The following is a 23,209-nucleotide window of genomic DNA, read 5'->3' as shown; positions in this document are numbered from 1 at the left end:
ACCTGTCAGAAATCGTGTGGGAAAAAGTCAAAGATGAGCAGTTTTACACAGACTCTGACGTCTTTAACAATCTGGAGAAGAACATTAAGAAGCTGCTGTACAAAGTGTTGGGCTGCCCCGAAAAGGTGATGTTTTTAATCATGTGTGGAGATCCAGTGGTTGTTGAACAAATCATGTTGATCATCAACAAACACTTGTTAACGCCAAGGAAGAGAAAATGTGTGATTGTCAGGTTCTTCCACTCACTGGGCAGGGCCCTGACATTTTCAAGGTCCTCTTGATTTAAGTTTCATGAAAGACCTCAAAACAACAGACTGTAATGAAATAAATTACAAAATGCTTTGGAAAATAAATGAATCAGCTCTGGTGTATTCTTCACTGTGTTAGTGGATGTGTCAGACATAATAAGTGCACAACGTTACTCAAATTACAAGGAATAATTTCTATATGTGTGTATTTGTAGTTCTACTAATCACAGGTTAAACCACAAGTTGGAGCCATTAGAAGATATTGAAAACTGCTCCATGGAAATTTCTAGACTTGAGTGTAGTTATATTCAGAATAGTTCCATTTTGCGTAAATCCAAGAGCCGTATACTCAATAAGATGGAGGTGAAAATCGCTTCTACGACTGCCATTTTCTCATGGTCTTTGCTCTCATCACATTTAACGGGATAAATATGGAGCTTTTTTAGCATTCAGCATTGAGATGTGAAAGAGCTCACAGTCATGAGCCTGGTCCTGCTCAAGGTTTCTTCCTGTTAAAGGGGAGTTTTTCCTTGACACTGTTACGTGTCTGGGGTTAGGCCCTGGGATTCTGGAAAGCGCCTGGAAACAATTTTGATTGTATAAGACGCTATATAAATAAAGATTGATTTGATTTGATTTATGATTCATCTTTATGTCCATTCTATAGAATATATTGGCCAACTTGTACATTTTGTCATAATGAGGATTTAATGTAGTTTGTGAGCTTCCCAAAATGTTATTTTCTAAAATTGTCTCGTGTCCTCAATACTTGGTATCAGTTATTAGAATACTGAAGTGCTGCTCAGCAACTTGCACATTGTAGCACTTTAGGCATAGTTATAGCTGTAGTTTTCAAATTATATTCTCATTTATTGTCATCTTAATCTTACAGGTTGCTGTATAGACACTTTAACATTGACAGTTGTGCAACTACAAGTCTCAAGGCTGTGTGTTTGCATGCTGAATCTGAGCATTCGCAGTAGAAGGACCTTGGTCAGGGAGGAGACTGATAACCTGAGGGTCACTTTAACAGAACTACAGCATTGTGGGGGGCGGACAGAACCTTCCAGAAGGACAACCATTTCTGCCGCTCTCCCTCAATCAGGCTTGTATGTTAGAGTAGCCAGACAGAAGCCACACCTGAGGAAAAGGCATGAGAAACCAAATTATCTGGTTTCATGCAACCAAAATTGAACTCTTTGGCCTTAAGGTAAAAAGTGTAAAAGGAGTGTAATGTAGTGGAGAGTGGTGGTGGTGGTGGGGCTTAAAAGGCTTTGATGAATGCCAATGCTTCAACTTGCTTTGAAATGCTAAACCTTTGTTGCTTTGATTCGCCCAAATAAAGTCATTTAATAAAACTGCAATAGTACAGTTATTATTTTAGAGTAGACAAATTATTGTTTCCAAAAATTACCAACCATTAACAAAATGAGCAAAACGCCACAAGTCAGCGAATTTGTCCTGAGCAATATTCACCCACTCGTTCAGTCATTCCTGGAAAGAACAACCGTAGAACAGTGGGAGTCCTTTGTTCTTGGTCGTCCTGACGATGCCACAACAATTCTAGTGGCAGAGTTGATTCTAGAAATCATTGCAAATCTGTCCAACTCTGTTGTAACAACTTTGAAGTCTCACACACGCACGTCTGAGGAGCGTGTCCTGACTAAGCTGGAAGAGACTCTTCCTCAGGTATTGTCAGAAGCTTTGGGAATTCAAGATGAAGTAGACAGTGATGGATTACAGACGTTGACGGACACAATTCAAAAGGAGGTCAGAGCAAACTTGAACTCGTCACGTGCCAGCAGTGAAAAAGGTACCCCCAACCAGCGAATCACCCCGACCTCCAGAATCAATGTCATGATTGTCCAATTAGTGGAGCTTTTCAAAAAGTTTTCAGACAAGATCAGGACTTTTATCGGCCCTCGTCCACATAAAACGACTGTTGACCGTATCCCAAGTTCACGAGAGGGCTTCCTTCTCAAGGACAATATATCACCCATGGCAGAGGGGATCAGGAATGAAATGGACTATGCGTTTCAGGACGTCTTTAGACCTCTGATGGTAGATCTTCCTGGAGATGAATGTAAGGAGTTACAACATGAAATTTCGGATGAAATTGGGATCGTGGCCGAAGAATTAAGCATCTTTTCTGACAAGAGCCCAGAAACATTAGCTGTGAAACCTGCTGGGAAAAAAATCAAAGCGTTTTTTGCCAAGTGTTTTGCCAAAGTTTGCCTCATGCGGATATTTGCAAAGTTGAAGAGAAAACATCCCGTTCTGCAGGCTGAAGCCAAGAGTGAGTCAGTAGAGACCATACTGGAGAAACTTTCAACCCAGTTTCTGGATCAGGAAGATGACAAGGCTGAACGTGAGGATGCCTTAGTCCAGGTGTTCACAGACTTGTCTGGGAATAAGGTCTTGGATTTCAACCAAGAACTGAGTAATGAAATTTACCGCCACTCGGTACCAGAAGCTGCTCCTCCCTCAGTTGAGAGGGAAGTTCAGAGTGAAGTCCAGGCAGACATTAGGAGCAAATCATGGGTCTTTGTGGCTTTAATGAACTGGTATGTGAAGACTCAGGTAAACTGGGTCATTGACAGGGTGATGGTGCCTTTTGGGGGCAAATCTGAGGTTAATTTGGTCCCAGAACAAGTCACATATGATGAAGGACAGCGAGCTAAAAATAAGTCGTATGTGATGTATATCATTGAGAAGGTAGTTAACGCGGTACGCCTGGACGCAAGGATGCTGCCACTGACGCTACATGAGTTCGTCAACAACCTGTCAGAAATCGTGTGGGAAAAAGTCAAAGATGAGCAGTTTTACACAGACTCTGACGTCTTTAACAATCTGGAGAAGAACATTAAGAAGCTGCTGTACAAAGTGTTGGGCTGCCCCGAAAAGGTGATGTTTTTAATCATGTGTGGAGATCCAGTGGTTGTTGAACAAATCATGTTGATCATCAACAAACACTTGTTAACGCCAAGGAAGAGAAAATGTGTGATTGTCAGGTTCTTCCACTCACTGGGCAGGGCCCTGACATTTTCAAGGTCCTCTTGATTTAAGTTTCATCAAAGACCTCAAAACAACAGACTGTAATGAAATGAATTACAAAATGCTTTGGAAAATAAATGAATCAGCTCTGGTGTATTCTTCACTGTGTTAGTGGATGTGTCAGACATAATAAGTGCACAACGTTACTCAAATTACAAGGAATAATTTCTATATGTGTGTATTTGTAGTTCTACTAATCACAGGTTAAACCACAAGTTGGAGCCATTAGAAGATATTGAAAACTGCTCCATGGAAATTTCTAGACTTGAGTGTAGTTATATTCAGAATAGTTCCATTTTGCGTAAATCCAAGAGCCGTATACTCAATAAGATGGAGGTGAAAATCGCTTCTACGACTGCCATTTTCTCATGGTCTTTGCTCTCATCACATTTAACGGGATAAATATGGAGCTTTTTTAGCATTCAGCATTGAGATGTGAAAGAGCTCACAGTCATGAGCCTGGTCCTGCTCAAGGTTTCTTCCTGTTAAAGGGGAGTTTTTCCTTGACACTGTTACGTGTCTGGGGTTAGGCCCTGGGATTCTGGAAAGCGCCTTGAAACAATTTTGATTGTATAAGACGCTATATAAATAAAGATTGATTTGATTTGATTTATGATTCATCTTTATGTCCATTCTATAGAATATATTGGCCAACTTGTACATTTTGTCATAATGAGGATTTAATGTAGTTTGTGAGCTTCCCAAAATGTTATTTTCTAAAATTGTCTCGTGTCCTCAATACTTGGTATCAGTTATTAGAATACTGAAGTGCTGCTCAGCAACTTGCACATTGTAGCACTTTAGGCATAGTTATAGCTGTAGTTTTCAAATTATATTCTCATTTATTGTCATCTTAATCTTACAGGTAGCTGTATAGACACTTTAACATTGACAGTTGTGCAACTACAAGTCTCAAGGCTGTGTGTTTGCATGCTGAATCTGAGCATTCGCAGTAGAAGGACCTTGGTCAGGGAGGAGACTGATAACCTGAGGGTCACTTTAACAGAACTACAGCATTGTGGGGGGCGGACAGAACCTTCCAGAAGGACAACCATTTCTGCCGCTCTCCCTCAATCAGGCTTGTATGTTAGAGTAGCCAGACAGAAGCCACACCTGAGGAAAAGGCATGAGAAACCAAATTATCTGGTTTCATGCAACCAAAATTGAACTCTTTGGCCTTAAGGTAAAAAGTGTAAAAGGAGTGTAATGTAGTGGAGAGTGGTGGTGGTGGTGGGGCTTAAAAGGCTTTGATGAATGCCAATGCTTCAACTTGCTTTGAAATGCTAAACCTTTGTTGCTTTGATTCGCCCAAATAAAGTCATTTAATAAAACTGCAATAGTACAGTTATTATTTTAGAGTAGACAAATTATTGTTTCCAAAAATTACCAACCATTAACAAAATGAGCAAAACGCCACAAGTCAGCGAATTTGTCCTGAGCAATATTCACCCACTCGTTCAGTCATTCCTGGAAAGAACAACCGTAGAACAGTGGGAGTCCTTTGTTCTTGGTCGTCCTGACGATGCCACAACAATTCTAGTGGCAGAGTTGATTCTAGAAATCATTGCAAATCTGTCCAACTCTGTTGTAACAACTTTGAAGTCTCACACACGCACGTCTGAGGAGCGTGTCCTGACTAAGCTGGAAGAGACTCTTCCTCAGGTATTGTCAGAAGCTTTGGGAATTCAAGATGAAGTAGACAGTGATGGATTACAGACGTTGACGGACACAATTCAAAAGGAGGTCAGAGCAAACTTGAACTCGTCACGTGCCAGCAGTGAAAAAGGTACCCCCAACCAGCGAATCACCCCGACCTCCAGAATCAATGTCATGATTGTCCAATTAGTGGAGCTTTTCAAAAAGTTTTCAGACAAGATCAGGACTTTTATCGGCCCTCGTCCACATAAAACGACTGTTGACCGTATCCCAAGTTCACGAGAGGGCTTCCTTCTCAAGGACAATATATCACCCATGGCAGAGGGGATCAGGAATGAAATGGACTATGAGTTTCAGGACGTCTTTAGACCTCTGATGGTAGATCTTCCTGGAGATGAATGTAAGGAGTTACAACATGAAATTTCGGATGAAATTGGGATCGTGGCCGAAGAATTAAGCATCTTTTCTGACAAGAGCCCAGAAACATTAGCTGTGAAACCTGCTGGGAAAAAAATCAAAGCGTTTTTTGCCAAGTGTTTTGCCAAAGTTTGCCTCATGCGGATATTTGCAAAGTTGAAGAGAAAACATCCCGTTCTGCAGGCTGAAGCCAAGAGTGAGTCAGTAGAGACCATACTGGAGAAACTTTCAACCCAGTTTCTGGATCAGGAAGATGACAAGGCTGAACGTGAGGATGCCTTAGTCCAGGTGTTCACAGACTTGTCTGGGAATAAGGTCTTGGATTTCAACCAAGAACTGAGTAATGAAATTTACCGCCACTCGGTACCAGAAGCTGCTCCTCCCTCAGTTGAGAGGGAAGTTCAGAGTGAAGTCCAGGCAGACATTAGGAGCAAATCATGGGTCTTTGTGGCTTTAATGAACTGGTATGTGAAGACTCGGGTAAACTGGGTCATTGACAGGGTGATGGTGCCTTTTGGGGGCAAATCTGAGGTTAATTTGGTCCCAGAACAAGTCACATATGATGAAGGACAGCGAGCTAAAAATAAGTCGTATGTGATGTATATCATTGAGAAGGTAGTTAACGCGGTACGCCTGGACGCAAGGATGCTGCCACTGACGCTACATGAGTTCATCAACAACCTGTCAGAAATCGTGTGGGAAAAAGTCAAAGATGAGCAGTTTTACACAGACTCTGACGTCTTTAACAATCTGGAGAAGAACATTAAGAAGCTGCTGTACAAAGTGTTGGGCTGCCCCGAAAAGGTGATGTTTTTAATCATGTGTGGAGATCCAGTGGTTGTTGAACAAATCATGTTGATCATCAACAAACACTTGTTAACGCCAAGGAAGAGAAAATGTGTGATTGTCAGGTTCTTCCACTCACTGGGCAGGGCCCTGACATTTTCAAGGTCCTCTTGATTTAAGTTTCATCAAAGACCTCAAAACAACAGACTGTAATGAAATGAATTACAAAATGCTTTGGAAAATAAATGAATCAGCTCTGGTGTATTCTTCACTGTGTTAGTGGATGTGTCAGACATAATAAGTGCACAACGTTACTCAAATTACAAGGAATAATTTCTATATGTGTGTATTTGTAGTTCTACTAATCACAGGTTAAACCACAAGTTGGAGCCATTAGAAGATATTGAAAACTGCTCCATGGAAATTTCTAGACTTGAGTGTAGTTATATTCAGAATAGTTCCATTTTGCGTAAATCCAAGAGCCGTATACTCAATAAGATGGAGGTGAAAATCGCTTCTACAACTGCCATTTTCTCATGGTCTTTGCTCTCATCACATTTAACGGGATAAGGAGGGAGCTTTTTTAGCATTCAGCATTGAGATGTGAAAGAGCTCACAGTCATGAGCCTGGTCCTGCTCAAGGTTTCTTCCTGTTAAAGGGGAGTTTTTCCTTGCCACTGTTACTTGTCTGGGGTTAGGCCCTGGGATTCTGGAAAGCGCCTTGAAACAATTTTGATTGTATAAGACGCTATATAAATAAAGATTGATTTGATTTGATTTATGATTCATCTTTATGTCCATTCTATAGAATATATTGGCCAACTTGTACATTTTGTCATAATGAGGATTTAATGTAGTTTGTGAGCTTCCCAAAATGTTATTTTCTAAAATTGTCTCGTGTCCTCAATACTTGGTATCAGTTATTAGAATACTGAAGTGCTGCTCAGCAACTTGCACATTGTAGCACTTTAGGCATAGTTATAGCTTTAGTTTTCAAATTATATTCTCATTTATTGTCATCTTAATCTTCCAGGTTGCTGTATAGACACTTTAACATTGACAGTTGTGCAACTACAAGTCTCAAGGCTGTGTGTTTGCATGCTGAATCTGAGCATTCGCAGTAGAAGGACCTTGGTCAGGGAGGAGACTGATAACCTGAGGGTCACTTTAACAGAACTACAGCATTGTGGGGGGCGGACAGAACCTTCCAGAAGGACAACCATTTCTGCCGCTCTCCCTCAATCAGGCTTGTATGTTAGAGTAGCCAGACAGAAGCCACACCTGAGGAAAAGGCATGAGAAACCAAATTATCTGGTTTCATGCAACCAAAATTGAACTCTTTGGCCTTAAGGTAAAAAGTGTAAAAGGAGTGTAATGTAGTGGAGAGTGGTGGTGGTGGTGGGGCTTAAAAGGCTTTGATGAATGCCAATGCTTCAACTTGCTTTGAAATGCTAAACCCTTGTTGCTTTGATTGGTGGTGTTTTAAATGGTTTCTTTTAATACTCTTTTAGATATCAGTCCCTGGGTAAATGTCTGCATTTCTGTCTGTTCTACTGTTGTACAACTGAAATGGTCAGAAAAACGATTGGGTGATTTGAAAATACGCATTGTTGAGGTGGTTTTCCATTACACCATGTTACAATCTCAGCATGGGCGCTGGTATTCATAGAAAGGCAGTCTGAATGTCGTCACCTGTGCAAGAACAACATGGATGAGACAAAAAAGACAAAAGACATAAATACCGTTTTTTCCGGACTATAAGTCGCACTTTTTTCATAGTTTGTCAGGGGGTGCGACTTCTACTCTAGAGCGACTTATATGTGAAATAAACACATTATTAAATAATTTCACATGCTCGTTATTTTCACAATGACAACCACAAGAGGGCGCTCTAGGCGTGTGTACCTGAGGAACGAGTTCCTTTTGCGACGCAGAAGAAGAAGCGATGCTTCGTCTGTGGAGTTAGACTTGATTGTTTGGTAAACTTGCTCGGATGTTCTTTATGCTATAGTTATCTGAATAACCGTTAACAAAACAGACACGTACTCAGTTCATTGTGGGTCATGTAGCTGAATGTATTACATTAGCATACCGTAACCCTGTTGCTAATCCATTATTATTTTAAATGGCCAAGATGAAATGTATGTTCCTGGTCTCAGATTTTAATCAAATAGATAAAAATGCCAAATGCCAAAATGCGACTTATAGTCCAGTGCGACTAATATATCTATTTTTTTTTCTTTCTTATGCATTTTTTGGCTGGTGCAACTTAAACTCCGGAGCGACACATAGTTGAGAAAACACGGTAGAAAAAAAGACCCAAATAGGTCCATAAATAGATATATAAATAGATAAAAAATAAACACAAATAGGTCCATAACTAGATACATAAAGATAGAGCACATTTTGTTTGAAAGAAATAGAGGTAATAAAATGCCATGACCATTAGCTAACGTGGCAATCCCCTCCACTGACATACAGCTAATCTCCATCTCTAAATAAATAGATAGATAAAAAGACCCATAAACAGATAAATAGCTCCATAAATAGATTGATAAAAAAGATACATAATTTTGATTTAACATCTCAAGAACACTAGAAAACATAATTCTTTTCAAAACTGTAGTTATTTACTGTTTAGAGAATGTGGAGTTCCCCTCTATTGATGTACAGCTAATCTCAACCCTAGTCTTCATGCAGATTAATCAGAATCAGAATCAGGGTACTTTATTGATCCCTTTAGGGGGTGTCCATTAGGGAAATTAGCATCTCCAAAAAAACATACAGCACTGTACAAAATTACCCACCACCATTACACACCATAAAAACCTATTAAAGATAATAAAAATAGAGTAAAATAAGAAATAAAATAGAATAAATTAAAAATAGAATATAAATATAAAACTATAGAAATGTAAATAAATGAACTGAATGAATAAATGAACTGAATGAATGAATGAATGAATGAATGGATGTCCCAGTATTATGTTATTGCAGTGTTGTTCCAGTCCTTCTGTTGGCCCTCCTCCCCCCCAGTGAGGAGTTGAACAGTCTGATGGCTCGGGGGATGAATGAGTTCCCCAGTCTGTTTGTTCTGTACTTGTACTGCCAACCTGTACTTATTAACAGTTATTCAGATAACTATAGCATAAAGAACATCCGAGCAAGTTTACCAAACAATCAAGTCTAACTCCATAGACGAAGCACCGCTTCTTCTTCTGCGTCACTAAAGGAACTCGTTCCTCAGGTACACACGCCTAGAGCGCCCTCTGGTGGTTATCAGTGTGAAAATAACGAACTTGTGAAATTCTGGAATAATAAGTCGCTGCGGAGTACAAGTCACACCTCCTGACAAACTATGAAAAAAAGTGCGACTTATAGTCTGGAAAATACGGTAAATACTTCTGTGTGCTCTGTGCATGAAGTTCTGCTGAAGAACCGAGCTCACCAGCCAGGCCATGTAGGAAGCGTGAATCTGGATGTTGTGCACGTCATCTTCAGGGATTCCCGGGAAGCTTTTCAAGGAGGCGCCGCTGACCTCCCGTAGCGCCATGGCAAAAGGAACCATCCACCTCACGCACTCCTCCAGCTCCGCCCGCTTCAGCGCTGCAGACAGACGAGAGCGGACGGGTCAGACAGGAAACGGCGCCGCCCTTCAGCGCACCGCGTTACCGTTCCTACCCGAGACGGCTTCCACCAGCTCCAGGGACGAGAAGTGGAACAAGGCCGAAGCCGCGAGGACGCCGTTGGAAAACTCCAGGCAGCGCACGTCCAGCAGGCACAAGTCCAGCAGCTGGCGAGAGACAGGAGACGGCTCAAACCTAACGCGCGCTAACACCTCTGCAGCACCTGCAGGCCCAGATTCTTGGCTTCCTCCAGTATGTTCGCCAAGCTTTGCTAACAAGAAGCAGTTCTGGGTTTGGACCTTCAGCGCTCAGACCCAGGTCACCTCAATCAGAGGGACCAGAGGGTCCTCACATGGTCAAAGGCTGAACGCCATCCAGGAGGCAGAGGGAACAATTTAGCCAAACATGCGTCACTGAAAGAGAGGGCACCTGTGCGATCTGCGTGAAGGTCTCCTGGGGGTATCTGGGCAGAAGCAGCTCGTCCGTCTCCTTCAGATAGGCCACCTGCATGTAAACGTTGAGCCAGGAGACGGGAGTCTGAGGACTCAGGCTCCATTTCAGCTCCTGCAACAGCAGAAGGGATCGTGAGTGTGTGGAATGGTTCTGCTCCATTCAGAGGTTCTAACGTGAACCAATCAAAGGATGAGGCTTTTGGATAAGGAGCTCTGTAGGGAAGCAACAAATATCCAGTTCCTGGAGGAGCGTCTCTACGCACCATCATGATGATGATCTCCATGCTGAGGATTTCATCCTCTGTACAAGCTTCATCTGTAACGTAGGCAAACTGGTGGACCTTTGGTGGATACATCTCCTAAAGGAGGTGAACAGAACCATGAAGAACCGCCCGCACCAGACTCGGAGGCAGAGCCCTCAAAGGGGGCCCGGCAGCATCAGAGCTCCTTACCTCCACTTTGGCAGCGATGAAGAGGCAGGTGATGCCGATGAGCTGCAACGTTGACTTGAAGACGTTCCTCTGGGTGGCCATGAAGCGATCAAAGTAGTCCTGGGCCAGGTGGTAGGTCTCCCTGTGCAGCTTGTACACTTCGCTCACCTACCACGGCAGCACAACAACCCTCTCAGCTACCAGCTAGCTTCAGCCTGAGCCCCTCCCAACCACCTTCTGGGTCCAGACTTTCACATATTGAACACATTTGTCTCCTCAAACACACGTCTGGAGATCATGAGCCGGACCACAGACCTCCATCAGCCAGTCCAGGAGGATCGCCCTCATCTTGGGCTGCAGATGAGGGTGTTTCTCCATCATGTGGACATCTCTGGTGTAGGCCTTATCTTTCTCCAACATGTTGCTCCACACCACATCTTTGCTGGCCCAACTGGTCAGAGAAGCACAAGAGAACAACGGTGACGTCCTGAATAAGGTGAAGGCCTTAAAAACACAGAAGGTGGAGAACAAAAACCAGACGGCAACACCAGTCGGACCCAGACGTGTTTGGGCAGGACGGATCCTACACGACTCAACCTATTTTCATGTCTAAGAGGACATAATAAGGACAATAAAGAAAAACACAGGTGCTCCCGGGGGGGTTGGACCTGGTGTCCTGATGACAGGATCACCTCCATCAGGATCTCCCCCTCCCCCCCCCCAGCATAGTTCTCCACTTTTACCTGACAACGTTTAGCCTGTTTATCTTTACATTTGAAGACGCAGCCGTTAGCAGCAGCGCTGGGACGACGGACGTGTTGGAACAGAAACGACCATTTCAGGGAGAAATGGTGGCAACAACAATAATAATAATAATAATGATCATTTCTGGGGTCGTCACCACACAACACATGGATGGCAGACACACCTGTGGTGCTATGGAAGGAGCGCTGCTGTTGTCACATTGGTCCTTCAGGTTGTTATTTACGCTTCGCTTCTCATGACGTATTTTGGTAACGTTCAATCTTCGACCTGGGGGTTCCCAGAGGTACCATACAAATAAAAACACGCATATGAAGAGAATAGACACTCCAACTCTCTCTGTCGCCACCTGGGAGTCATTTAAACTTATTGGGATTCAACTGAGTTGGAGACCTTGTATAACTATTCTGATTATCAGGAATACTATGATTACAGCTAGCACCGAGGCTAGCATACTACAGCCCCAGCCAATCCTCTGGATTTTTCTTTATTGGCTTCTGTCTATATTTACCTGCTGCCGTCCTCGTAGAGTTTGTGAAACCAGTACACTGTTCCTGAACAGCAATAGATCATAACCTGTTGAAATAGCCCCCCTAAGTGAGGTGGCTCTGAAACCTTCACTGACTTTCGGGTCTACCCAGACTCTATTCGTCTAAGTCCACCCTATTATCAGACTTTGCATCACCTTCCCGGTCGGAGTTTTCAACAGAAATGACCTTCTTGCAATGAGTGAGGTGTACCCAGGTTGATCTTTCAGCTATTTTAGCAGCAGTAGGTGTAGACAAAAGAACTTGGTCAGGTCCTTCCCACTCAGGTGAATACCAGTGTTTCTTTTTTACGCTCCTCACTGGGACCCAGTCGCCTGGCTCCACCGTTCTGTTGGGAGACAGAGGGCGTCTCAGTTTCATGACCTTGCTGTTGTTTTTCTAACATTCTTCTCATGTAATCAGCTAGATTAGACTCATCATTTGTCTCCCAGTAGTTTGTGAACTGAGGAAGCCTGTACGGTATTCCAAATAAGACCTCATAAGGAGTAAGGCCTGCGGTGCTTGTAATGTTTATATAGAGCTTAGCCAAATCAACACATTGTCCACGTCTCCCCGTCTCTTCCATGCATTTCTTCAGTCCGTTTTTAATAGTGCCATTAGTTCTTTCAACTAAGCCTGCGCTCTGAGGATGATAGGAGCAATGGTGTTTTAAATCAATATGAAACATAACACTGATCTTTTTAACAACTTGATTTACAAAATGAGTACCATTATCACAGTAATTTTTTTCTGGGATACCATATCTGGGTATGATATCTTTGCAGAGTGCTTTAGCAACTGTTAGCGCATCTGGGTTTTTTGTTGGAAATAGTTCTATCCATTTTGAAAATGCATCTATTATGACTAGACAGTATTTTTTCCCTTCACTTTTATTTAATTCTATGAAGTCCATATGTATAGTTTGGAATGGATATTGGGGAGCAGGAAATTTTCCTCTTCTTGGTCTCAGATTTCCTTGTGAATTGTGTCTTGCACATGTCAGACATGTTCTACAATTTCTTTTTGAATAAGAATTAGCGTATTGGCCCGAATATAAGACGACCCTCTCTTTTTCAAGACTCAAGTTTGAAAAACTGAATTTTTTTTTATACAGAAAATAATTACAGTACACCTGAAACAAATGATTATAACAATATAACAATTTTTCTCCTGCTGTGAGCGGCCCACTACAGACGGGGCTCCCGCTAGGAGCGGCCGACTACAGACGGGGCTCCCGCTGTGAGCCCACTACAGACGGGGCTCCCGCTGTGAGCGGCCCACTACAGACGGGGCTCCCGCTAGGAGCGGCCGACTACAGACGGGGCTCCCGCTGTGAGCGCCCCACTACAGACGGGGCTCCCGCTGTGAGCGGCCCACTACAGACGGGGCTCCCGCTGTGAGCGGCCCACTACAGACGGGGCTCCCGCTGTGAGCGGCCGACTACAGACGGGGCTCCCGCTAGGAGCGGCCGACTACAGACGGGGCTCCCGCTATGAGCGGCCCACGACAGACGGGGCTCCCGCTGTGAGCGGCCCACTACAGACGGGGCTCCCGCTAGGAGCGGCCGACTACAGACGGGGCTCCCGCTATGAGCGGCCGACTACAGACGGGGCTCCCGCTAGGAGCGGCCGACTACAGACGGGGCTCCCGCTGTGAGCGGCCCACTACAGACGGGGCTCCCGCTGTGAGCGGCCCACTACAGACGGGGCTCCGGCTGTGAGCGGCCGACTACAGACGGGGCTCCCGCTGTGAGCGGCCCACTACAGACGGGGCTCCCGCTGTGAGCGGCCCACTACAGACGGGGCTCCCGCTGTGAGCGGCCCACTACAGACGGGGCTCCCGCTGTGAGCGGCCCACTACAGACGGGCATGCATGTAAGCTATCGTAGCGCTATGTTTTACCATGCCCGCGCCCTATAATCCGGAGCGCCTGATGTATGTGTTAAATACAGAAACAGCACCGTAACTGAGGCTGCACCTTTTAATACGGTGCGCCCTTTGGTCGCGAACATACAGTATATAGAACATAGGGCACGTTTGTGCGTGATATCACTCCGCGTCTGCGCAACAACAACAACCTCCTATCTTTAGTATTGCTGCGCCAACTGGTGGTCTTTTGGGTTGAGGATAACGGTGATCTATATGTAGCTATATGTAGCTATAGCGTCATTGGCCTCCACTCCAGCCACTCCTGGTAGTTCCTCAAAAACACTGAGTTTCTAGTGGATGCCCAATCTGTGGAAGCCAACATAGAAACTTCTGAAGAGCCAAAGTTCTTGCAACAAAAATATAGTCCCCAATTAGCTTGTTTTGTTATCACACGACCCCGTCCCCATTATCTTAAGAGAATATAAAAGAATGAGTGGAGACAGAAGAGAGAATGAGACGTTTTTGGGGCGTGTCGCTCTTGATTTTGTGTTTATTTTTGCAGTAAACTTAAAGGAGGCCTTTTCCCTTTATGTTTGATTAAATTTAAGCTGATATTCCATTCTCGACATCTTTAAATTTACAGTATTCATGGGAATTTTATTTGGTCATTTTGCTTCTTTTTATTTCCTATTTCCCACATTTATTCATAGTTTTTATGAGATTGCAATAAATCCTATAACATTTACCAGACTGACTAAAGTCAAATGACCTGCGGTTCCCACCGATAGCCGTCATTCTGATGGGTTTTTGCTGGCTGCAGCTGAAATATTCCAATGCTCCATGTCACAGAGACAGGAAATACTAAACCCTAAAGATTCTGAAGGCATGATGTAAAATAGTAACGTATAATACAGACATTTGAAGAGACAATTAAGAGAATGTTTCCATGTTTATAAGAGCGGCCGAGGAGCCGTTTAGAACTTTATAAAGATGCATTGTGTGATACCAGGAACTAATTTAACTTCAAGGCGAAGCTGCTTCTGCTTTGTCGACCATCGACTGATCTCCTGAAAGTCCACCAGCGCTTTTTAAAAACTGAATTTTTCATCTATGGATGGAGTAGACGGCAGATGTTTCCACAGATGCTCTTCACCAGTGGTCAGTGAGTGATGCAGCAGATGAGCGGGAGTTGACTGGCTTCTACCAGAAATGTCTCAATGTCTCCAGCCCATAGTGTGGATTCTCTACGAGATCAGACAGCAGCTTCACTCCTGAATCCTGCAGCTGGTTCTGACCCAGGTCCAGTTCTCTGAGATGGGAGGGATTGGACCTCAGCGCCGAGGCCAGAGAGTCACAGCTGATCTCTGATAAGCTGCAGCTCCTTAATCTAAATAAAGAAGGGAAACTTTTATAAGGTTATAAGTGAAACCAGTATTAATCTGAAAGGTTAATCAAAGGCATGATCTGTAAATATTTAATTTAGTTCCAGGTTAAAAAATGATAGTAATATGTAATTACCACAATTCCAACCTCTCTGGTTTGCACTGTTCCAAAGGAGAATATATATTGTTCTGGCCCTCACTCTTCCCAGGTTCTCCCACCTCTTTCCCTCCCATCTCATCATGGAGATCCATCTCACCTGTGGCTCATCTTTAAAGGCACAACCTGTCTTAGATGACTTCCTGTCTCCCTCACCATCTCCCTCCTCGTTGGCTGGTGTCTACCAGGCACCCTCACCTACCGTATTTTCACGACTATAAGGCGCACCTAAAAGCCTAGAATTTTCTAAAAAATCTACGGTGCGCCTTTTAACCCGGAGCGCCTTTTGTATGGATTACGGTAATATTGGTTAATCCGACTACTACCGTAGTCAGTAGGCGTGGCCGAGGTAACAGCAGTAAATTCAGTCCCAAACCATTTCTGTCTGTAAAGACCCCAAAATGGCTCCTCGCAAGAGACGCGCTTACGACACAGAGTTCAAACTGAAGGCTATCAGTCACGCAGTTGAACACGGAAATAGAGCAGCGGCAAGAGAATTTAACGTGAACGAATCAATGGTGCGGAAGTGGAGGAAGCAACAAGACGACCTGCGCCAGGTAAAGAAGACTCAACGGAGCTTCCGAGGAAACAAAGCAAGAAGTGGATTAACAAAGGAACTCCAGCCGCTAGATATTGGTGTCAACAGGGCATTCGAAGCTAGACTGCGAACTGCGTGGGAGCGGTGGATGACGAACGGCGAACACACGTTCACCAAGACGGGGAGACGGCGCCGAGCGTCATACGTCACTATCTGCCAGTGGATCGTAAATGCCTGGGCATCGACCGTGGTCCGAGCTTTCGGGAAGGCAGGGATTGTCACTGAAATGCCAGACAACACCAGTGACACCGACCCTGATGACGACTTTGACGAGACGGAGCGGCCATGTTGGACGCCGTATTAGCACAACTGTTCAATTCGGACACCGAAGAAGAAGAATTCGAGGGATTCCTGGATGAGGAATGAACTGATAAAGTGATCTTTACGTGTTTCTTTTGTGTGTTTACAACTTAACAAGGCTGGTCATACTGTGAATATGGACATTACCGTTTGAACAACGTTGTTATATTGCTATTGTTATATTGCTATCGCTTTGCACTACTTCGAGAGTTCGAGTTACCGTATATTGTGTTTGCACTAACGTTTGATTTACCGCAACGGTACTACGTGATAAAAATGTTGCACTAAATCAAAGATTTATTAAACTCCACTATCCACTTGTGATAAAAATGTTGCACTGCCTGTTATAACTCGCTGTTATTAAACGAACTGTGTTACGCGAAAAAACTACGTCACTCGGGAAAAATAATAAAACAGCTGTTTATTCATTTTGGGAGTGAACGGAGTTGTGAGAACGCCGGTTTGTATTCTATTAATAAAGTTTGACTGACTTATCTGGCTGTTTTATTGACATTTCCTTTAGCGCAGCTCGATCTAGTGAACGCGTCATGAAACCACAGGCACTACGCAGTTTCTATGCTATGCGCCTTATAACACAGTGCGCCCTGTGTATGAAAATATTTCTAAAATAGGCCGTTAATTGAAGGTGCGCCCTATAATACGGCGCGCCTTGTGGTTGTGAAAATACGGTAGTTTTGTCTAATTTTGGTTACCATCTGTGGGCTTTTTCATTGTCCTTAAATCAATTTATCATGAATAAGTGGTCCCCGTGTGGCCCTCCCTCCTGAAGGAACTGGGCACAACACACACACTCAGAAAGTGTGAGGACCCTCGGATGGAATAATGGACATTTTTGAGAATGGTGTTTACCCCAGAGTTTCCAGTCGGCAGTTTGGATCCTGGAGAAAACCACAGAGCAGCTTCACTCCTGAATCATGCAGCTGGTTCCAACTCAGGTCCAGTTCTCTGAGATGGGAGGGATTGGACCTCAGCGCCGAGGCCAGAGAGCCACAGCTGATCTCTGATAAACTGCAACAAATCAATCTGAAAAATGCAGGATGAGGTTATACGGTGCAGGTCTGCATGTTATCTGCGTCAGTACTAAACCTACGTTAGTTCTTAGTTGGGTCAGACCTGAATTCACAATATTACAAGGAATTTTTTTAATGTGGTGCATCACAGCAGTGTTGAGAACAGCCTCACTTCACCATCTTAGCAGCTGGTATATAGGTAGAAAAATGAAGACTGACCTGAGCCTCTCCAGTTTACAGTTTGGACTCTCCAGTCCAGAACAGAGCCGCTTCACTCCTGAATCCTGCAACGTGTTGATGCTCAGGTCCAGTTCTCTGAGATGGGAGAGGTTGGACCTCAGCGCCGAGGCCAGAGAGCCACAGCTGATCTCTGATAAGCTGCAGCGCTCTAATCTAAATAAACAAGGGAAACTTTTATAAGGTTATAAGTGAAACCAGTATTAATCTGAAAGGTTAATCAAAGGCATGATCTGTAAATATTTAATTTAGTTCCAGGTTAAAAAATGATAGTAATATGTAATTACCACAATTCCACCCTCTCAGGTTTGCACTGTTCCAAAGGAGAATCTATATTGTTCTGGCCCTCACTCTTCCCAGGTTCTCCCACCTCTTTCCCTCCCATCTCATCATGGAGATCCATCTCCCCTGTGGCTCATCTTTAAAGGCACAACCTGTCTTAGATGACTTCCTGTCTCCCTCACCATCTCCCTCCTCGTTGGCTGGTGTCTACCAGGCACCCTCACCTAGTTTTGTCTAATTTTGGTTACCATCTGTCGGCTTTTTCATTGTCCTTAAATCAATTTATCATGAATAAGTGGTCCCCGTGTGGCCCTCCCTCCTGAAGGAACTGGGCACAACACACACACTCAGAAAGTGTGAGGACCCTCGGATGGAATAATGGACATTTTTGAGAATGGTGTTTACCTCAGAGTTTCCAGTCGGCAGTTTGGATCCTGGAGAAAACCACAGAGCAGCTTCACTCCTGAATCCTTCAGCTGGTTCCAACTCAGGTCCAGTTCTCTGAGATGGGAGGGATTGGACCTCAGCGCCGAGGCCAGAGAGCCACAGCTGATCTCTGATAAACTGCAGTGCTCTAATCTGAAAGATGCAGGATGAGGTTATACGGTGCAGGTCTGCATGTTATCTGCGTCAGTACTAAACCTACGTTAGTTCTTAGTTGGGTCAGACCTGAATTCACAATATTACAAGGAATGTTTTTAATGTGGTGCATCACAGCAGTGTTGAGAACAGCCTCACTTCACCATCTTAGCAGCTGGTATATAGGTAGAAAAATGAAGACTGACCTGAGCGTCTCCAGTTTACAGTTTGGACTCTCCAGTCCAGAACAGAGCCGCTTCACTCCTGAATCCTCCAGCTGGTTCCTACTCAGGTCCAGAACCCTCAGATGGGAGAGGTTGGACTTCAGCGCCGAGGCCAGAGAGTCACAGCTGATCTCTGATAACCTGCAGCCCCTCAGCCTGGAAAAGGAATAAATGGGGCAAATAAAAACACATTTCTAAATATGAAAATGAAGAGTAAAGCAGAAAATGTAAAGAAATTTAGAAAAGACCAACAGAGGCCTCCTGACCTGAGCGTCTCCAGTCTGCAGTTTGGATGCATCATTGCAGAAGACAGTAACTTTACTGCGGCATCTCTCAGGCTTTGGTTCCATCTTAACCTCAGCTCCCGTAGATGAGAAGGGTTTGACGTCATTGCTGAGGCCACAACTTCCCAATCACTCGTTGAAAGAAAACTACCAGACAGTCTGTTGTGTATGAAACAAAAATAGTGAGTCAAACTTTGGGATTTCTAATCAACTCATCTGAGAATCTACCTCAACACAAATGTAGCTCATTTCCTGGAAAAGCTAAATTCAACACCATAGAGCAACAGTTTGAACGACCATCAGATCTGAAATGCAACTGAATCATTCTCAACATTTGTCTTATTTTAGAACAGCTCATAATTACTCAATATTTAAAATGATTGTAGCAAATGGTTTAAAGAAACGTGCATCTTTTTATCTGTCTATCGGCTCTTTGGATATTTTGCATTTCATCCAATTTGTACGATGGTGCGTCAAGTCTTAATTCAGCGATCCGATCGATGACATCAGAGTCTCTGGTTGCATCGATTGCCCTCAGCTTCTGTTATATCTGCCTGTTTCCCTTCAAATCATATTCACTGCACCTTTTGTTGCTAGTGATGAAGTTGCCACCTAACGGGTGTGGAAAGGCTCAAACAACTTTGTGGGTCACATAAAGGCTCCAAACGGAACCGCCACAAAGACCTAAAACACCCATTTAAACCAACGAGGCCGGCTGTTTTTACGTTGAACAAATGAAGCAAAATAGTCACGTGTCATTAGTTAAAATGTGTTTTTCTGTTGTTTGAATACGATGTATACAAACAAACAAAAGTGATTTAATGACATGACAGTAATTTCATGATAGTCAGTTAACTTGTGGCTCCTATTATTCCTGCCTTATGTTGGTTTGTCTGGATTGACCTTTGAACTTATATCCAGCCAGTGTTGAACATTTCTGGATGAATTGTTGTTGTTTTTAATTTATGGACGCTGCAATGGAGATAAAGAATTGAAGGAATGACCACTGGAGGGGGTATTGCTACCTGACATGATCCACTCGCTTGATTTAAACACCGATGTCCGGCCCCAGAAATCTTTACTTACTCGACCTTCCTGCAGTTCCTCACAGCTGGAATCAGGCGACGTCGTCCCTCCTCTGAGGTGTTGTACTGCTGCAGGTTCAGCTCATCCAGAACCTCCTCTGACATCTGCAGCAGGTAGGCCAGAGCTGAACAGTGGATCTCTGACAGTCTCCTCTCTGATTTCTTCTCTGACTTCAGGAACTCTTGGATCTCCTGATGGACTGACTGATCCTTCATCTCCATCAGACAGTGGAAGATGTTGATGCTTCTGTCTGGGGAGATTTCATAACGGTTCTCCTCCTTCAGGTTGTTGAGGACCTTCTGGATGGTTTCTGGGTGGCTGTCCCTCTGATCCAACAGTCCACCCAAGATCCTCTGATTGGACTCCAGAGAGAGACCATGAAGGAAGCGAACAAACAAGTCCAGGTGGCCATTTTCACTTTCAAGAGATTTCCTTAGTGTTCTCCTGAGGAAGTCATCAAGAGATGTGACTGGTTTAGAATATTCTAGGAACTGATTTATAACCCCTGTGTCTTTCCTGGTGTAACGGTGGAACATGTAGACGGCAGCCAGAAACTCCTGAACGCTCAGATGAACAAAGCAGTAGACTGATTTCTGGAAGATCACACTCTCTCTCTTGAAGATCTCTGTACAAACTCCTGAGTACACCGACACCTCGGAGACGTCCAGTCCACATTGCTCCAGGTCTTTTGAGTAGAACATGACGTTTCCTTTCTCCAGATGTTCAAACGCCAGCCGACCCAACTTCAGAAGGAGTTCTTTATCAGCCTCAGTCAGTTCCTCTGGTCTCTGCTTTCCTCCATACTTCTGCTTCTTCCTCTTTATCTGAACCCTCAGGAAGTGTGAGTAGAGGTCAGTCAGGGTTTGGGGCAGCTCTCCTCTCTGGTCTCTGGTCATCATGTCCTCCAGAACTATAGCAGTGATCCAGCAGAAAACTGGGATCAGACACATGATGTGGAGGCTCCTGGAGGCCTTGATGTGTGAGATGATTCTCTTGGACAGATCTTCATCACTGAACCTCCTCCTGAAGTACTCCTCCTTCTGGGAGTCAGTGAAGCCTCGTACTTCTGTGATCCTGTCAACACACGAGGGAGGAATCTGATAGGCTGCTGCAGGTCTGGAGGTGATCCAGATGAGAGCTGAGGGAAGCAGGTTCCCCTGGATGAGGTTCACCAGGAGCACCTCAACTGACGATACTTGTGTGACATCAGAGATGACCTGATGCTTGTTGAAACCCAGTGAAAATCTGCTTTCATCCAGGCCATCAAAGATGAACAGAAGTTTCCAGACAGTCAGATCTTCTGCTCTGATCTTCTGTAATGTTGGATGGAAAACATGAAGCAGTGAGAGAAGACTGTGCTGCTCATCTCTGATCAAGTTCAGCTCCCTGCATGAGAGCGGAAGCACCAGACTGATGTCTTGGTTCTCCAAACCTTCTGCCCAGTCCAGACTGAACTTCTGCACTGAGAAGGTTTTTCCAACGCCGGCGACACCGTTGGTCAGAACCACTCTGATGTGTCTCTGTTGCTCAGATAAGACTTTGAAGATGTCCTGGCACTTGATTGGAGTGTCCTGGATGTTCTTCTTGGAGGTTCTCTCAAGCTGTCTCACCTCATGTTGCGTGTCCACCTCCTCACTTTGTCCCTCAGTGATGTAGAGCTCAGTGTAGATCTTGTTCAGCAGGGTTCCACTTCCTGCTTCATGAGTTCCTTCAGTCACATGTTCACATCTTCTCTTCAGACTGATCTTATGACCTTCTATCACCTCCTGCAGTTCACCACCCTCTGAAACAAACAATCTTTTAAATCCTTTTACAATTGTCATCTACAGCAGTAACACAGATGTCCTCAACTGGAAAATATTCTGTCATGATTGAATGATAGAAGCAACAGTCGGGTAATGACCCATCTTACTGTCAGTTTAAATGTTATGTCTTCTTATGTACACCTATTCTTTTATTTCATTGGGTTTCAATGTAATTTAGTCTATAACAACCATTTCCATGTCTTCCAAGAGTTTGCTTGGACTAAACAGCTGGTAAAAGTTCGATGATATTTAGAAAAACACATCAAACCTTCTCCAAACACATCATACTCAGCAGACCCATTGTCCTGTAAAGGTCACCTGCCTTCAGCTCTTTAACACTTTCCACAACTAAATGACTAAATGTTGCTAAATACTGTCTAAGCATTTAGGAAGGTCTGAAGAGGGTCCAGGGGTTCCAGTGGAACCAAACAAGAGCTCTCTGGATCTTCTCTTGCACATTGTAAATACACAAGTTGTTCCTTTATTCCGACCCAAAAGTATCTTATAAATACAAATGTACGAGCTTACGTGAGACGCTGTTGTTCAGGTCGGCCGTCTGCAGTTCAGTTCTCCGTTTCTTTTCACCCTCGGGACAGGAGGAATCTCCAATGGAAGCAGACCGTTTCTGATACCTGTCAAAAATGGGAATAGTGGTTATACATGTCTACTGGGCGTTAGCAACGCCTAAGAAAGGCTGCGTTCACTTCTACTTTCAGTTTGCTCTGACAGTTGAAGATTGAATGAACACTGAGCAAAAAATATAAAGTTATTTACGTTCTAACAAGCTCGTTTAGTTGGAGAAAAGTGTATTTGATCTAAGTGTTTAGTGGCTTTTCCTCATTGTGAATTTATGTTAAAAATAAAAGTGCCAAATCAGGAATATAAACTCATAGAATAGAACAAAAGTTCTCCATTTATGCTCCAAATACAGTCGTCTGGTCTCTGAAACTGATCATTAAATAGCACAGAGGTCACGCGTATTCAAAAGCTTATTTCAACCATTTAGAAATGACTGATATTGTTGTCTATGGGTTTATTAGAACCAGGAGCCTTATAAATAGACTTTTTAATGAATTTTCATGACATGTGGTGGAACAGTGTGGCAGAACAAGCTGCACAGACCTGCCATGTCTTACCCATCCGTATCTAAATGGAGAGCTGGAGCACTCTGCAATGGTGGATATTGTTGGGAAACTTTAAAATATATGCCTAGGAATTTTTGTGAGATGATGTTAACTGACATGTTGGTGCACCGTTTCATTCATTTCATTTTTCACGATAGTAGAGGCTAATACCTACAAAATGATGTTTTGTATGGTTGTGAAATGTTCTAAGGCAGAGTTATGTGGTTCAGAAAACCTTACTTTAAAGGTGAGCCTTGAGGTCCAATACCAAAGTTTAAAGGTTCGACTTTGGA

General features: G+C 43.8%; 1 protein-coding gene across 3 annotated transcripts in view; it reads right to left on the bottom strand.

The window, feature by feature from the left end:
• Window positions 1-12,174, bottom strand: part of LOC101063185 (G1/S-specific cyclin-E1-like) — a 40,308-nt gene extending 28,134 nt beyond the window's left edge. For 2 of the 3 annotated variants that reach the window (XR_003890600.1, XM_029846667.1), the window contains exons 1-7: window positions 11,944-12,174; window positions 10,986-11,121; window positions 10,692-10,838; window positions 10,503-10,598; window positions 10,217-10,351; window positions 9,843-9,954; window positions 9,610-9,767 (exon numbers count right to left, since the gene is read on the bottom strand). Coding sequence is in view for 2 of the 3 variants with exons in the window: in XM_029846667.1 (XP_029702527.1) it covers window positions 9,610-9,767; window positions 9,843-9,954; window positions 10,217-10,351; window positions 10,503-10,598; window positions 10,692-10,838; window positions 10,986-11,121; window positions 11,944-12,005 (846 nt within the window). In the remaining variant the exon portion in view is untranslated. The remainder of the gene's footprint in view (window positions 1-9,609; window positions 9,768-9,842; window positions 9,955-10,216; window positions 10,352-10,502; window positions 10,599-10,691; window positions 10,839-10,985; window positions 11,122-11,943) is intronic. The other variant, XM_029846668.1, reaches the window with a different exon arrangement.
• Window positions 12,175-23,209: the final 11,035 nt, after the last annotated feature.

The sequence above is a fragment of the Takifugu rubripes genome, chromosome 13 (genome assembly GCF_901000725.2).
Source record: "Takifugu rubripes chromosome 13, fTakRub1.2, whole genome shotgun sequence".
NCBI classification, from domain to species: domain Eukaryota; kingdom Metazoa; phylum Chordata; class Actinopteri; order Tetraodontiformes; family Tetraodontidae; genus Takifugu; species Takifugu rubripes.
The sequence above is the reverse complement of the archived record's forward strand: the minus strand, read 5'-3'. Positions and strand labels throughout refer to the sequence as shown.